The following is a 16,097-nucleotide window of genomic DNA, read 5'->3' as shown; positions in this document are numbered from 1 at the left end:
AACAGTTGAATACCAAAGTTTACTTATTCTAATTACTGACAATGTCAACATGAAAGACTTCTAATGGGACAGATCTGAGAGTACAGTTCAGTTACAAGAAACAGGACATTCTTTTTGTTGAAAAAAAAAATATATGTGACCATGTGTTCAAAGGAAGAAATTTTGCTATTGGGATTTTGTTGATTTTTAAGCACTGACTAGGTTGCACAGCTATGATGTACCTTAGTAGTTCTGTGTGAAGCTATTATAATGCATTGTTGAATATGGATTCTATTTTTTTAGTATGTCAGTGTTACTGATGTGTGCTTCTCTGGCAAGACAAAAACAATGGGATTTCAACTGAAAGAAAATATCCCGGTTTAGTTTTGCTGTGCCCACAGAACACCACCCAAGTTCCAACATGGGTAAACCATCCAGTGTAAAACAGTAAGTGTAAGTGTTAGAAGCGTATGGAGAAATGAAGCTTCTACAAGGCATCATGGAGAAGACAAAGCCATCAGCCACCAGGTCCCACCAGAGCTGGTTGGTGGGACTGAGAGAATGGATTTTGAAATTACTTGAGTGATGGCTGGCAAAATGAAGCAACACAGACCCTGAGCTGGATTTGACAGACGGCCTTTGGACTCTCTAAACACTGAACTCTATGCAATCCTATTTTCCCTGCTAAACACTTGGGCACACACAGTCACTGGAGAAGCAGAGATGAAAGCACTATAAGTCTGTGTGTGTGTGTTCCCATGTCACAAATGGTGATGCTTGGCTCTCTCCTTGGGAAACGACCATGGGTGGACAATGTATAAAGTAGTGTGTACGTGTGAGACAAAGGGGCACAGTGTCAAAGCAAAGTTGTGCATAACTTTCAATCAGCATTGTTGTTAAGGGGTACTAACCACAGTTTCCCTGCAATCAACCCACAAGCATATTGCACACATGAAAACATCCACAGGCATACATACACACTTTTGCATTTCCTTGCCTCTCTGTAAGTGGATTAGGGGGCCTTCAAAGAGAGGCAGAGAGATTGGCCAGGACCCTACAGGGTCCCCCTCCTCACCAGAGGAGGACCAGGGCAGATTAAAAATGCCTGGGCCTCTCTGTCTGCCTTGCTACCCACCTCTTCTTCCTGTGCATTGTATTGGGACATTTGAAGTCCGCTGGAGGAACCACGCACAACCAGGTGGATTAAAAAGGAGGCTATTGTTCAAAGATGTAAGGGACTAAAGTGCATGTGAATGTGTGTGAACTGAAAAAAACAAACAAACAAAAAAACAAAAACAGTACAAGCCAACAATTTTATAAGTAGTGCAGGGAGTCTGTATACATACATTGCACCTTCACTGGGAATCTTGGCTAGCTTAAAAATTGAAATGAATGACAAAGGAGGAAAAACAGAGCCAATTCCCAGTAGGGGGAGGAATTGAAACAGATGGATTAGCAACATCATGATGTTAAAGTAGAAAAGGCAAGGATGAACTCAAGAGAGTCAAAGAAAGAAAGCACTAATTGCACAATGATGAGGCTGAGGTTGGGTTCAGGACACCAGATGTCGAGCTTCCGAACATGAAAACACCAAGTCATCCCAGACAGTAGGTGACCTAGCACTAGTTTTCTTCACTCTAGCATCAGGAAATTTATGCCTAAGTCTGTGTTAATATTTATTTATTCATTGTTATGAATTTGATGGCTTAAAAGAGCATTTATCTGAGTTTTATATATGACTTACTGCAATACTAGCAATCTATATTAGCTTTTCTCTCTAGTCTCCAATTGTCCACACCAGTGAATTGATGATTGACAGAAGGATGAAACAAATGAAAGTTGGAGGAAAAGGTTTGCCATTTAGCACAAATGTTATTGCAACTGGAATCTTTTACCCACATTGTAGTTTTCACTATTTACTGTGATTGGCTCTGGCAATATTGTACTTTCTCTGTTCTTACTCTTAGGTCACCCACTGCATGCACACTCATTTTTCAAAAGCACATCTCTAAGTTAAATACAATAACTCCCATGATCACAAGGCCACTGCAATCAGCTGTTCCTTTGCTGGGAATCTTTAGATTATCAGAGGTTATTTAATTAGCATTTATGCAAAGGAATTGCAACTTTATCTGATCATACGTGATGTAGATTGTGTTTCAACTACATAGAGGACGCAAAGTGTCCCCAGACTGAGACTAGCTAAAGAAGGTTGCCTAACTAAATCTGCATGACTTTCAGTGCTAGGGCTAAGAAATTAAAGAAGTATCAGACAAGGCCAGGGAAGGCTGCCAGGCTTATGCAGGTTGTTCCCCTCAGGGGTACTGTTTCTCTAGGTCAGAACCACCTGTCTACCCCTTAGGAAAGCCATGAACCTGGAGATGGGAGGGATGGACAGACGGAGAGGGATGGTAGGGGAGGAACCCTTGGGCAAAGACCAGACTAATCCCCCCTTGTCAGGTTTGGGCTGACAGGAGAAACTTGGCACACAGACAGAAGCTCGATAGTTACCTTACGCAGTACAACAATAAAAGCTTCAACAGGAGGAATGCATGTACTTGAGAGTCATTCAAATTTGAGCTAAACAAGTAACAACCAAAGCCTTTTGTGTCACATTGTCTCCACACAAACTATGGAAAATGCCTACCTATAATTTATCAGTGACTGATAATGCTTTTTTTCTGACTTGTATTGTAGAGGTTGACATCTTTAGTCTTTTACTTGGTTTGGAACCTCAGAACATGGTGGCATTTAGGCAACTGTAGATACAGTAATAGAAGAGAGCATTGAGTGTTGTGTCCCTTTATTGGCTAGAAAAATAGCAGCATGAGAGAGGGCAAAAACACAGGAGAAAACAGAAACATGAAGGACACACACTGAACTGGAACATTTGATGGGTAAAGATGGGTAGTGGTTTCCCTTCCTGTCCATTTGAGTTACAAAGGGGTTGCTGGCCCTACAGCAACTAGCTATTTATGTAACCAGGAAGTTCATGTAGAAGAGCTGTTAGCAGGCAAAGCATAAATGTTGATATGCATGCTTGAGAAAATACAGTTTCACCTGACATGCAGTAGTGACCATTACTGACATAAGTGTTGGAAAAGGCACATCCATTGCTAGTGGTAAAACGGTTTAAGTGGTCAATTCCAATTACCCACTTATCACCTCTCTATCATTAATCAGAAGTGATTTATACATCACACAGATTTAGTGTTTGCTCTCCTCTGCTCTCCTGGCTACAGGGTTTCAATATGTGCCTGTGAAGTAGTTGTCTCAAATTCATTAGCAGGGCATAGAAGAACCAAAAGGCTGGATAAATGAGTTTGAGGATGTGAAAATAGATAATGTCAAAAGTGGAGGACAAGTTGATGGCTGGGTGTCAAAGGTCACACTGCCTCCAGCCTCCAGGCTAGCTTCAATCTGTGAGACTGAAGGTAAAAAGTCTACAGACATAGACAAACGCAAACACACACGCGCTCGTACACAAGCAATGTAAGAAAACAGCCTAACAGCAGTGAAGGAGGAGCACAGTGATGCAGTCTTGCGGTCTGAAGTAGAGGTCACCAAGTTAACGAAGCCAATTAAAAAGATGATTAACATTCATGTGGGAGATGCCTTGTCTACGTGCAGGTGGGATGGGCTCACTATTTCCTCATACACATATATAATGGAAGCAGTGAACAGTGCAGTCCAGCCTATTGTAACTGTGGTGTCCTGGGAGGTGGAGATCAGAAGGTTAATATGATCCAATCCAACTCCTCCATTAGCCTGATGAAGGTAATAACAGCCTACAGGGAATGAAAAGCTGCCAGGCTGACTAAAACCATCTATCTACTGCCTGCCTGCAGGGACCACAGGCCTACGTGAACTGGCATAGTGAAGTTACTGTATATTTTTGTTATTGATCATATTTATATGTGCACATGTGCATCAAAGAGTACATGGGACAAGAACAGATAAAGTATCAGACTATGTGAATTGTGTGCCCGTGACCACCTTTTACTTGGCTTTAGTGTAATAGATTATCGGCTTCAGAAATAAAGTCAAGTGTACCTAGCACAGTTGCAGGTGTAACCCAACTCACTTAAGTTCACTGATTAACGTGGGCCTCTGTTCATGAGTATGGCAGAGTATCATACAGGACAGAGGATGTGGAGGGCGGAGGGTAGATAAGTAAATAAGAGGAGAATGGTAGTGATAGGTAAGCCTAACAGAGAATAAACATCATTAGTTGGAGAGGCACACATGGATGGATGCAGCCAGATGGTGTTTTGTACTCATTTGTCATACACTGCTGACAGAGAGGAGGAGAGTGAGAGCAAGAAAAAAAAAAAAAAAAAGAATAACAAAAAGAGGTGTTTATTGATTGCAAAAACAGTACACTGCTGCCTATAACAGACTACCACTGTTTAAATCTAGCTCTGCTTGTTCTGTACCATCTTCTCTCTGTGCCTGTGCCTTTCCTGTCTGAGTGGTTCTGATGGTGCTGCCTCTGTAGCACTCTGCCAAGCCGGATGCATACTGGCGAGTACAGACACAACACCCCGCAGATCGCCAAACTTGGCTTCCATTAAGGTCCATCTGTCTGCCTTTTACAAAAACACCATCTACTGTATGTTCCTCCTCAAAGGTGGGCCATAGCAGAAAGGAGTAAAAAAATAAATAAAGAGATGAGGAGAAAAACTGAGGAACAAGACCTAAGAGTCATTTTGGTTTTGCCCAAAAGTGGACCTTGGTCTAGAAGGGCTACAGTGAATTACATATGACATTTTATGGAGAGAAAATTGAGCAATTAAATCTCATATTTATATTATGTACCATTATTATGAACACAATACAAAAACTTTACAATAGGGACAATACAAAGATGGAGTGAGCACCAAAGGGATTGGTGAACTAGAGGCAGGAAGCAGAACTGGGTTCCCGCTGTGTTACAAAGAGAGTAGTGCTCCAGGCCGCTAGTCTGCTAGGGTTGCTATCATGCTGCTCACTTTGTTCTCAGCAATGACAGTTTCATTCAGGTAGACATGCACTTGGCACTGCAGGGCCAAAGTCCCCCAACGTCAACTAGTTCTTTTTTTCTCTGCGTGCTGTTCCCCTTTCAAAGCTAACCTTTCCTGCTTCACAGATGCTGTGTGTGTGTGCGTGTGTGTGTGTGTGTTAAAAGATTCAAACCTAGCCAGCTACCTATCTTAATGTACTGTGGGTATCTTGAGGCAAGCAGTGTGACTGGAATGGTGTTAAGCTCCCGTTATCAACCCACCATACACCATGTGGCTGGGAAAAAGGTGGGAAAGTCATAAAAAGACTAGAATGCACAGACTTCTCACCAGATTAACAATTCTGTCCATAGATGACTTTTCACCCTCTCTCTTAAAAAGCATGAGGTACTGTACTAGGTGGTTTGTTTCCAGGGTAACATGTTTACATTTACATTTTTAGGACTTAGGCTGCTTAAGATTTCACCATGCAACTTGCTGTGAAAGGTGAAAGAAATAAATGCTTAACGTTCTAGATCAGCAACATTATAACACAAAATTTTGCAAAGGTCAAACTCATCTTACTTCCACAGTTCTATCAAACTAGAATTATTACTCAAAAGACAGATGCTAGAAAAATAGAAAAGCAAAATGGTTTAAGAGACCTATAAAGCACATGTAGCATAATGCACAAACATACAAAAACAAATATACAATCAGAGCCAAATATGTATAGAGACATTCACACAAAAACACAGTGCCACCTAATATATGAATCACATTTGCCAAAGTCTTTCTGCAGCAAGAGAGGATCAGTCATAAAGCTACATACACAGTCATACTAAGTGATCACATTGCTGGTTGTAAAATTCTGTGCTCTACGCACACGCTTTGATTGACATTGGAACTACAACTCAGAAAACAGTAACATGTGGAAGCAATTGAGATGGATTTTGATTTTAAAAGGTGTTTCATTCTATATAATCACTGCATATATACAACTCAGGTTTTTTTATTTCCTCTTTCACAATTGACCAGAGTCTATAGTCACTCAAAGAACACTACCCGCCTACAGGTCAATCCTTATTGCTCTGCAGCACTTCTAGGGACACAAAGGGGAACTGGAATAGGTCAGTCAGGGTTTATGTATACAGCTATGCAAGTATCTGAGTGAAGGTTACCCAGAGTGCAGTGGGGCTCTGCTGCTGGCTCCCTCTGAAGGCCTTAACCAATGACTCAAGGGATGAGCGGACCATTTTAGTCAGTGAATATGTGTATGTGCATGCATGTGGAAGCCTTTTTCTGGGCATGTGTATCCATTTGTGTGTGTATACTAGAGCAGGATCAGTGAAGTAAATCCACACTTGAAAGAGAAGTTGAATTGAGTTCTCCCACCCATCTCTCACCCCCTTCTTGTCTATGTCATGTTCCCAATGTTCACCTACTCTCAGTTCATAGCAAGTTGAAGAGTTTACAGGACTAGGGAGCAAGACATCAGTACCCTCTTCCAACTGTCAATCAATGTCAGAGTAAGAAGCAGCCATTGACAGGGTAAGACACAGTCTGGTACAACAAGCTGATGAAAGAATGAATACAGTCATTGTAAATTTCAAACAAAGGACATTCTTTTAAATGGTGAAACTGAAAATTACTGCTGAACAATATTCTATGCACAATACCATTCTCTCACCACGTAAACAACATAAGCCTAACTGCTAACAGTGAGTAGTATAAGGTTTTCAATGACATTCTGGGTTTTAATCCCAGGTGAGTTGGTTATTATATTTAAAAACCAAACTATTGCTAGAAAGCCAGGGTTGCAGACGAAACATCTTTTGACTTATCACTATGCCTTCCAATGACAAATAAAGCCTGTTCCTTAAAAGAAATTAAAAAGCAGGACACCATTTTGTTTCCTGTGTGATTTAATAAAGGCAATTTTACGCCACCAAATGTGGAGAAGATGCCCTTCATTAGAACAGTGTGTAGCCAGTGTGTCCATACTTTAATCCAATTTAGTTTAGCATGATAAAGTGGCATACAGCCCTACTGTCTATATACTAATGACATGTGCACATAAACATGCATGTAATGACATAAATAAAATATATCACCCTAAGGGGTTAATGGGTAGATAATGCACCAACTCAACTTTCAGGGACAGGTCCACTAGAAACATATTCTATCATATTGCAACTACGCCATTTCTGTTGACTAAGCAGTGAAAAGCTGTTGTGGTAATTTGCATTAGGAACTGGCCATCCAATAAAAGCAGAATAAAAGGCATGACCTCAAAACAAACCAAAAGTTTATTTTATTGATGTTTAATACAAAATATGTTCAAAAGCAATTCTTAATTAAAAATACATTTGGATTTATAAGCTTTAAGACCAAAACCATATATAAACAGAAGAGGCAAATGTGCCTTTGATGTTAATACACTATAAAACAGCAGGGAAATTTTATTCCTCAACAATCAAAGCATTTCTAAGCAAATTTGATAGGGCCAGAAACACACAGAACACACTATCTAATGGAAGGATCTTTTCATTACATTAAGTGAACAAAGATGCCTTGCTTGAAGAAAAAATGGCCTCTGGTGGACTGCAATGAGTCATTAATTAGCTCTATAAAATTCTTATTTGAATTAAGGGTAGAGTGAAACTTTTTATGAGGCAGATTTCATTAGTATCTCAAAAGAGCTAGAAGCTGCAGAGAGCCTTCTATGAGCCACTGAATTGTTCAGGTACTGAATTACCAGACCATCTTTAATGTACTTGTCAGGCTGTGAAATGCACAGAGATTTCTAGAAAACTTAGGAAGCTATTTTTGTGGCACATCCAGATGAGCATTAACCACCAAGAGTTGTCACTCACTTAAAAGGACGGAAATAAGACTATTACTGTTTCTACATACAGTGGGTACGGAAAGTATTCAGACCCCTTTAAATTTTTCACTCTTTGCGTCATTGCAGCCATTTGCCAAAATCAAAAAAGTTCATTTTATTTCTCATTAATGAGACTCAGCACCCCATCTTGACAGAAAAAAACAGAAATGTAGAAATTTTTGCAAATTTTTTGCCTTGGTGACACAAAGAGTGAAAAATTTAAAGGGGTCTGAATACTTTCCGTACCCACTGTATGTGTATAAACAGTGACTCATTCTGCATGACATTTTTGAATGTTGTCACTTTTAGAAATGGCTTCATGCGTTGTGTGGGCATACACATATTTGCGTGCATGTAAAATATGTCACCATTCTGATAATTGTACTACCATTTCACAGTTTTACTGTTCAGTCATTTGACTCTCCTTCACTCTTTGTGTATGATAAAGGGGTGGGGGTCATCATAATTCTGCTATTGAAAAGTATAAGATGATAAATTGTACTGTAATGCAGGACAAACAATGTTCTTTTTGCAATAGTTTCACCCAATGTGTAAAAATGTAACTGTATCACATGTAAACAAATCTGTATGTTTTACAGTAAAAAGTACACGAAGGACAGCAGCTCAACAACGCCACAGTGCTTGTTTAACCTTGCTTTGGCTGGCCCTATTTCGGCAGCCCACCAAACCCTGGGTATCGCCACCTGATGGCAAATCTGGGCCTTCAGCTGCCCAGCCCACCTGGTCACCACAGTTAACAGGAAAAATCCACATTGCGTGCCAAAAAACTATCAGCAGATTTTGCCACTGGCACAGGAAACTGTGGCGGAGGGGATGCGGAGATTAAATGTGGCAGTCACAGGAGGTGTGTGCAGCTAGCTATGTTTTTCCACTCCACTGGGGGTGCAGCCAACCTGTTCCCTTGGTCTATAGATGGAAGTAAACAGGATGCCACCAGTGGGAAAGAGGTGATATGCCATATGTAGCTCTAATATTCTGTTGCTTGGACTAAGGTGCATTGAAAATATGGACAGCCCTCTCTGAACTACTAGAACAAAGCTAAACTCCATTATGTGTGTCAGCTTCCCTGGAAACCCAACTGACTGTCCTAATGACAATCTTAAATTTGGCTTGTTGCAACTGGATGTATGATGTGTTTGTATGGGCTTGTGTGTGGTATGTACTCACAGCAGGTACAAGGAGCTTCTTGACCTCTTCCACTGCTCTTCTCATCTTGATCTCAGCTCTGGCCTGTGTATCTTCCACTGTGATCAGGACATGAAGGTCTTCATTTAGGTGTTCCCAGTTTGGCTTTCCTCTGTTCTGCTCCTCCTGGACAGTTATAAAGATAGAGCAGGAAAACCAGTGAGTGAATGTGACAGTGTGGATGTACTGAAGTGCCAGTTCAGTAACACAGCATATCAGAGGAAGTAGAGTCGAGAGACAGGTATACACAGAGGACACCAGGCCCTGTGAGGGGACGCAGGATGGCAGGAAGGCAGGAAGGCCCCTCTAGTCAGCTATTTAGCTTTAACTCCGAAAGGACACCTTTCTTTAATAGATCCCTTGCTTCACAAAGACAAAGATGACAGGGAGCCCTGCAGCAATTAATCAGTGCAAGATGGATGATCAGGGACGGATGGGGATTTTTAAACCATACCACTTGCAGAAGTGCAATGATGTTAGAAGTATACTGTTTAAAGTGTCACATGATTGTGTGTGAACATAAAAAAACCATGCACATCTGTCTCTGATTTGTGCTTGAGTGAACAATACTGTTCAAGTAAGAACAGCTTTCTGAGGGAGTCGTTTCCCTCCAGAAAGGTAGTGCCTAAGTACTACGATGGTGGCAAATTGTAGCACTAGAGGAACCTGAATGGCAAAATTGGTTGTATTGAAAACCCACCATCAATGTTTCACAGCCTTTCAACATAGTTAAATAGGAAGCAATATCAAGATTTGAATGGGGGAGGCTGAGGTTGGAAAATGGTGCACAGTGCTAACATTTTTCAGGTGCCTCAATGAAAAGCCCAGTCACACTCTTTTGTGACAAGGTAAAATGGGATACGTAGAGACAAATATGGAGTTGCCTCACAATTGCACAAATTTAAAATAAAATAAAAAACATTTAGCTACTTCCAAACTCTTCCAGCTGCCCTGTTGCCAGCAAATGTAGCAAGAAGGCACAGAGCACTATAAAAACCTTTGGAGGTTGTGTCACATGTCACTGCACAACCACGAAAGCCAGCAGTTTGAAAGCCGACTACTTCCCCCTGAGGTGAGGAGTTGAGGTCTAGGTTGCCTTAAAAAGAAAACATTTGATTCTTTGATGTGTGATACCACATTAAACCCTCAAAATTGGTCAATAGTATTACAATGTTAATATTCAACTGATTTGGAAGAAAAGAACTTAAGAATAACAGAAGTAAGGTATCTCAAAAATGTTTCAAAATCTGAATTTTGATTTTCCTTTCCAAATGAGGTCAGATACTCTGCATCTCAGTTCCTTCCCCTTCTGTCGTCAGTGCAGGTTTGTGCCGACTATTGATGTCTACTGTGTTGTTTATCCCCACCCATACAAACTGCCTCAACTGCACATCACTGCTCATTTGCGAGTAGTAGAGCCACTGTGAGAGTGTCTAATTACAAACAATGCATTGCTGTGCTCTGCAGGGGTCCACCTGACATGATTTCAATACACTCAATGAGCACCACAAAGGGAGTGGGAGTACGCATGCACACACAAAGCTTAAAGCTTGAGCTGAGTGCCACCCACCTGCTTTCTACTCCACAGAGAGCTGTTGCTATGGCACTGCTCTTTAACACACACACACACACACACACACACACACACACACACACACACACACACACACACACACACACACACACACACACACACACACACACACACACACACACGAAAGTTCAATATTCCACTCTCGTTTTCCCCTTTTCCACATAGGGGGGAGGGCCTAGTCAGGCCATTATTTCATCATGACTGTTTGCTTATGGCCTATTAGGGGACATGGGGACTGCAAGGTGACTCAGCATTTTGTAGAGGGGACGCAGACAGACAAGCCATGAAGGCGGCCTCTGTATACAGGCCACTGTATGAAAACGTGGCAGATATATAAATACACATGCTGATGGACTGCTTCTTCAGTTGGACCCGAGGAGATGGTGGTGGCACAACCTGATTTGGGTAGATTGCAGTAAGAGAGGTTTGAGAAAAAGAGAAATACACGCACACTCACACACACACACACAGTTGCATCCACAGGCCCACTCCTCGTGCGACTGACTGTGAACAAGGTCAGTGTATGCCCTCTGAGGGATAGTGACAGCATGACAAACAGGAAGAAGGATGGAGGGGAGAAAAGAAGGGAGATGATGTGAATGCTGAAGGGAATGTTGGAAAGCCTTCTGAGGATGTCCACACTGGCCGACATCAAATGCCATGGCTATGACCACATACCAGAGAAGAATTGGTTTTGGCAAAATATGTAGCATGAACAAACAGTATGGACACTGCAAGTACAATTAATGTCTAAGAATAGGATAACAGGGAATAACTGTGTTGGTTATGTTCTCCAACTATCTGTTTGCCTGCTGGCTTTCCCACCCCTCAGCTTGAGCTCAATAAATTTGAGGTTTTTAACATGACACCACCACATACAAAAAAAACAAAACAAAAACAAAAAAGGTTTCTAGTAGAAGATTGCTTTTTCCTGGCTACAAAGACAGAATAACACTGTAAAGTGGCAGCGCTTAGTTTACTGATACTATTGGTAGCATCATTTTGTCTGCCCACTTTTTAACACGAAGGTTACGCTACAGGGTCAGGTGCACCCCTGAAGCTGCCAAAGCATTTATTACATTGCTCAAGGTCACAACAGGTTACACATTTGCAAAGACAAAGCTTTCTGTCCTTGGTGTTATGGCTGAAGGTCAGTCTTATTTAATATACCACTGTGCTGCCTCAACAGGATTCTGCAAGGCACCATGCTACAATTTTGAATTGGCAAAGCTGTACTTTAATACTTATAAATGAAATTGCACTGTTGTAATTCTGCCTCTTCAGCGGTACACGCTTCTTTTTCGTTTGATTGTTCAAAACAGGGGTCAGTGCAATCAGACCAAGTGCAGCAGGGAGCTGCAGGGGCATCAAGGACAAGAAAGGATATGCACAGAACAAGGCTCAGCAAGGATAAAGGAATGTGAAATGAAATATTAAATATGAACACAATCAAAACTGGACCATGAAACCAATAGTAAAACAATAAAATTAAGTACAGCAATTCAAAACGAACTGTGTGTTCGTTAGGGGTAATATAACACTGATTTTTTTTTTTTTTTTTTTTTTAAACAGTGTTTGCAACTGTGATGGTATTTATCTTGGTGGAATTCTGGTTAGAACTAGTCAGCTTTTGTTGGTCTGGATGGATTTCTGTGGCATATTTACTCACACAGTCAAAAAAGCTCAATTAACTTGTAAGCACACACGTGGACAGATGGATTAATTACAAAAAAAAAAAAAAAAAAAAGGGGTAGTGGTTACATGAGACAAGGGCAAAAGGACAGATGCAGTTAAAAAGAAGGCAATCCTAAATGGAAAGCGAAATTTTAGCTCTACATGGAAAAAGGATCCATACCTCAGCAAAACTCTGATAAAGAAACTATAACTAGTGCTGAACTATACCACAGTTGTTGCTGTACTTCCTGCTATTGCGCTTTTACAGAATTTCCAGCCAGTAACTACATGGTGTTAAAATTAGCTATGAGGATACCGCTCTACTTTTCTCTTCAACATAATAGTTCCCTGCAAATTCCCTGCTCTTAAAAAAGGATAAACCAGCTTGTGCTTTCATTTGCAGTTGTAAAGTTATCAGAAACAAAGGGGTGAGGGGGGGAAAAAAAAAAAAATCAGCCTAACCTTTAAACAAACAAGTGGGCTCAGTGCAGTACCAACAGGGCAATCAAGTCCAACATATTGACTGCCACTGTCACATATTAGTTCTTAAGTATTAAAATGTGGGAGCTGTGCTTAGGCACTGTGTACTGGCTGGCAGAACTCGAAGGTCCAAGCTGGAGGCTTACTCTGAAATGCCTCTGATATCACAGTTTTACCCATTATGTGTCAGGTCAACCAGCACAAACAGCCAAAAGAAAAAAACAAAAGCAAATTAAATTGATACAGTATTTCTGACTGTGCAAGTCTGAAATGACATGTCATAGACCAATGTTATAGTTTGGTGCTAACTGTAATCTCATGCTGTGGGTGGTTGAAATAGAATTAGGGAATTGTACTGGCAACGATGAAAATCCCTATTCTACTTTCACAGCAGTTGATATAATATACCTGTAATTTAATTACTGTTGCCCCTGCTGTTGTTTTGCATTACGCATGACTGGAAGAGTAAAATCAGAGAGGCTCAAGCTGCCACATTAGATGAAATTTAGACAATAATCATCAAAAAGTGCACATTTGACAAATTTCATCTTTTTTGGGTAGTATCTGAAGACTTCACAAGATTTAACAAAAACAAAGTAAAAAAGTAGTATAAGAGACTAGAAGAGTGATTAGTGGTGTCAAAAACTTAAAAATTGGTGTGTGAGCTGTCCTGTTTTAGTGAAAATGTTCAATAAAGGATCCCCAAAAGTCTCTATCTAAAGAAGTTAAAGGAATGCACTTCCATTTCAGGTCTGGGGACAGGTCATTATGTTTAGAAAAATTCATTGCTCTAAAATCGTAAATGGCTTGTCATTAGAACATACACTAAAACCTTAAGTATGTGGGTAAAATTCCTGTGAAAGAGCTGTAGTGATCCAGGCTCATGTTTATAACAGTAATATAATTAGTTGTTTTATCTTTTTTGAAATGAGTGCATTCAAATTTTAGAAGCAACCAGAGTAGTAGTAGATACTTATTTGCACACAAATTATTATAGGGAATGATCCAAGAAGTCCATAATGCACAGACAGTGGAGGGAAATGGGCAATATGAGCTGTAATATGTTGGGAAAAAAAAATAAGAAAATGATTAGTCTATATCAGTACATACTCAGTATTAAGGGATTGGGAAAGGATAAATGTGATCAGGACATCTGTAATTATAAGCATTACATTTAGTGGTGTTTGAACAGAGGGAGCAGTATCACATTTCTTTCAACTTGCTTCTTTCCTCCTCATTTTCTACTTGATTTGCTGTTCTTCTCTCACCATTGTTCTTTATTTTACTCTGATTCTCTCTCCCTCAGTCCCTGACTCTCTCCCACTGTAGCTCCAGTGAGCCGACTCCCTGTCAGGCAGCAAGGCCCAGGAGGGAGCAACGAGCTGAATTATTGAGAGCATAAAAACGCTCCTGCTAATGGATCCTGAATAAACACACTGGCTAAGCTGCTGCCGTAGCTTCCTCTGCTGCCATAGGGCATCAAGCTGAAAATACTGAGGTTGAGGATTCAGCAACTAGAGGCTTCGGCTGCAGCTTTGTTTGGGCTTGAGCCACATTTATGACACACCCGGCCCATCCAAAAGCTTTCGGGGTACAACAAGCTAAACTTATCTTGTGATTTATTTGGAGACAGCAAAGGAAGAACAAACCAGAAGACCACTGGATGTTTTTTTCATTTACATTTCCGCAGCTTAACCCATTATTGTAAATATCTACACCGACATACTCCGATGTGAAGGAAAGAAAGGTAGTGACAAAAGAAAATATAAATTTAATAAAGCCCATTAAAAATTTATTTTTTTTGCACAATAATTTAATTATACAGATTATGCAAAATAAGTTATACCACTTTTAAAATCTTCTCAGTAAGTTTATAAATTCTCTAACAACCACCAGAGTACAACTATCTACAACTATCAGAAATTTTAAACATTGGACTATAATAAAAAGTAATAATAAGTAATAGTAATAAAGAAATTATGCTACTTGTCTGTATTTTGGCATAAATGTTTAACTGCATTGGACTTTTGTTAGAATATTAATTGTGCATGGTTTTTGACAGGTCCCATCAAAGCACCTTTCAGAACAACAGACTACTGTACCGCATGTGATTAAGTTTGAAGAGTAAGAGATTAAGATAATCACAGCTAAAACAAACTTTTAAGTGTATGTGTGTGGGTTTGTACATGCTTGAGCATGTTCATTCCCATTTGACTACTTCTGGATCTAATTCCAAAGAAAGAACCATAGCAGTGTCGTCATCTTGTTCTCTGATAATGAACACACTCCAAGGGAGATGAGAAGAGATGGAAATTTAAAATACAAATGGAGAAGCTATAAAAAAAAATAAAAAAAAAAAAAAAAAGAGAGAGAGAAGTAAATGTTGGCCCTGCAGCAAACTGGCGCTTCTAAGATTATGACTCAGCTGAAGATCAGTGTACATCTTTGTGTATGATCCCTTTCTATTATAGTGCAGTGTGGACTATGTGTTTGTGAGTGTGTGCGTGTGTGTAGAAAAGGTGATTCCCCTACCAAGAAGAATGATATAAACTTCACTACACTTCAGACTTATGTAAATGCATTGTAGTACAGCACCACTACCTGGCAAATCTGAGCAACTGGGAGGTAACAACAAAAAGAGAAAAGCTGCCACTGTAACATGGCTCAAGTCCAAGAACAAAACATACACAGATGCTTGATATACCACAATTTTTAAAACTGTCAATTTGTCCTCATAGTAATTTCAAAGTGTATCACCAAATCTGATCTGACACATTTTGGAGTCCCTTGGAGATGCATATAAGTTGCTTTGGCAATCCAAATGTAAAGAATGTATCCGTTTTAGCTGAATCAAAATTCAATATGCGGGCTGAAAAAGAGTCAACTTTGACATACTAATACAACATTGACCAGAGAGTAGTGCAATAAAAGACAACCAAACATGGTCTGATAGAGTTGTATCAATTTTATGCAATCAGTCTGGAATTTCCAATGTTGCAACCTGGCTGCTTAGGGCCAAAACACTGAAAGAAATTGTGCAAATGCACAATCTGTAAAACAAACAAACAGGCTGGTGCATAAATTCACCTGCTGCATGTCAGGATATGCAGACAAGCTGCATTAGCCTTTTATGTCTCCAACCCCAGATCAGCAGGTCCAGAAATAGAGGCTGACCCTGGCCTTGGTCATCTGCTTTAATACTGGCCTTCTGTACTTTCCACTGCACAGCGTTTTGAAAACAGCCTTATCAGATGTCAGAATGCTGCCACCAGGCATCATCTCGGCGTGTGTCTGCCTC

General features: G+C 40.3%; 1 protein-coding gene across 6 annotated transcripts in view; it reads right to left on the bottom strand.

Moving 5' to 3' along the window:
* Window positions 1-16,097, bottom strand: part of qkia (QKI, KH domain containing, RNA binding a) — a 69,177-nt gene that overhangs the window by 16,607 nt on the left and 36,473 nt on the right. For all 6 annotated transcript variants that reach the window (XM_026308488.1, XM_026308516.1, XM_026308480.1 and 3 more), the window contains exon 4: window positions 9,034-9,177. In XM_026308488.1, coding sequence (XP_026164273.1) covers window positions 9,034-9,177 — 144 coding nt within the window. The remainder of the gene's footprint in view (window positions 1-9,033; window positions 9,178-16,097) is intronic.

Source organism: Mastacembelus armatus, chromosome 22 (assembly GCF_900324485.2).
Source record: "Mastacembelus armatus chromosome 22, fMasArm1.2, whole genome shotgun sequence".
NCBI classification, from domain to species: Eukaryota; Metazoa; Chordata; class Actinopteri; order Synbranchiformes; family Mastacembelidae; genus Mastacembelus; species Mastacembelus armatus.
The sequence above is the reverse complement of the archived record's forward strand: the minus strand, read 5'-3'. Positions and strand labels throughout refer to the sequence as shown.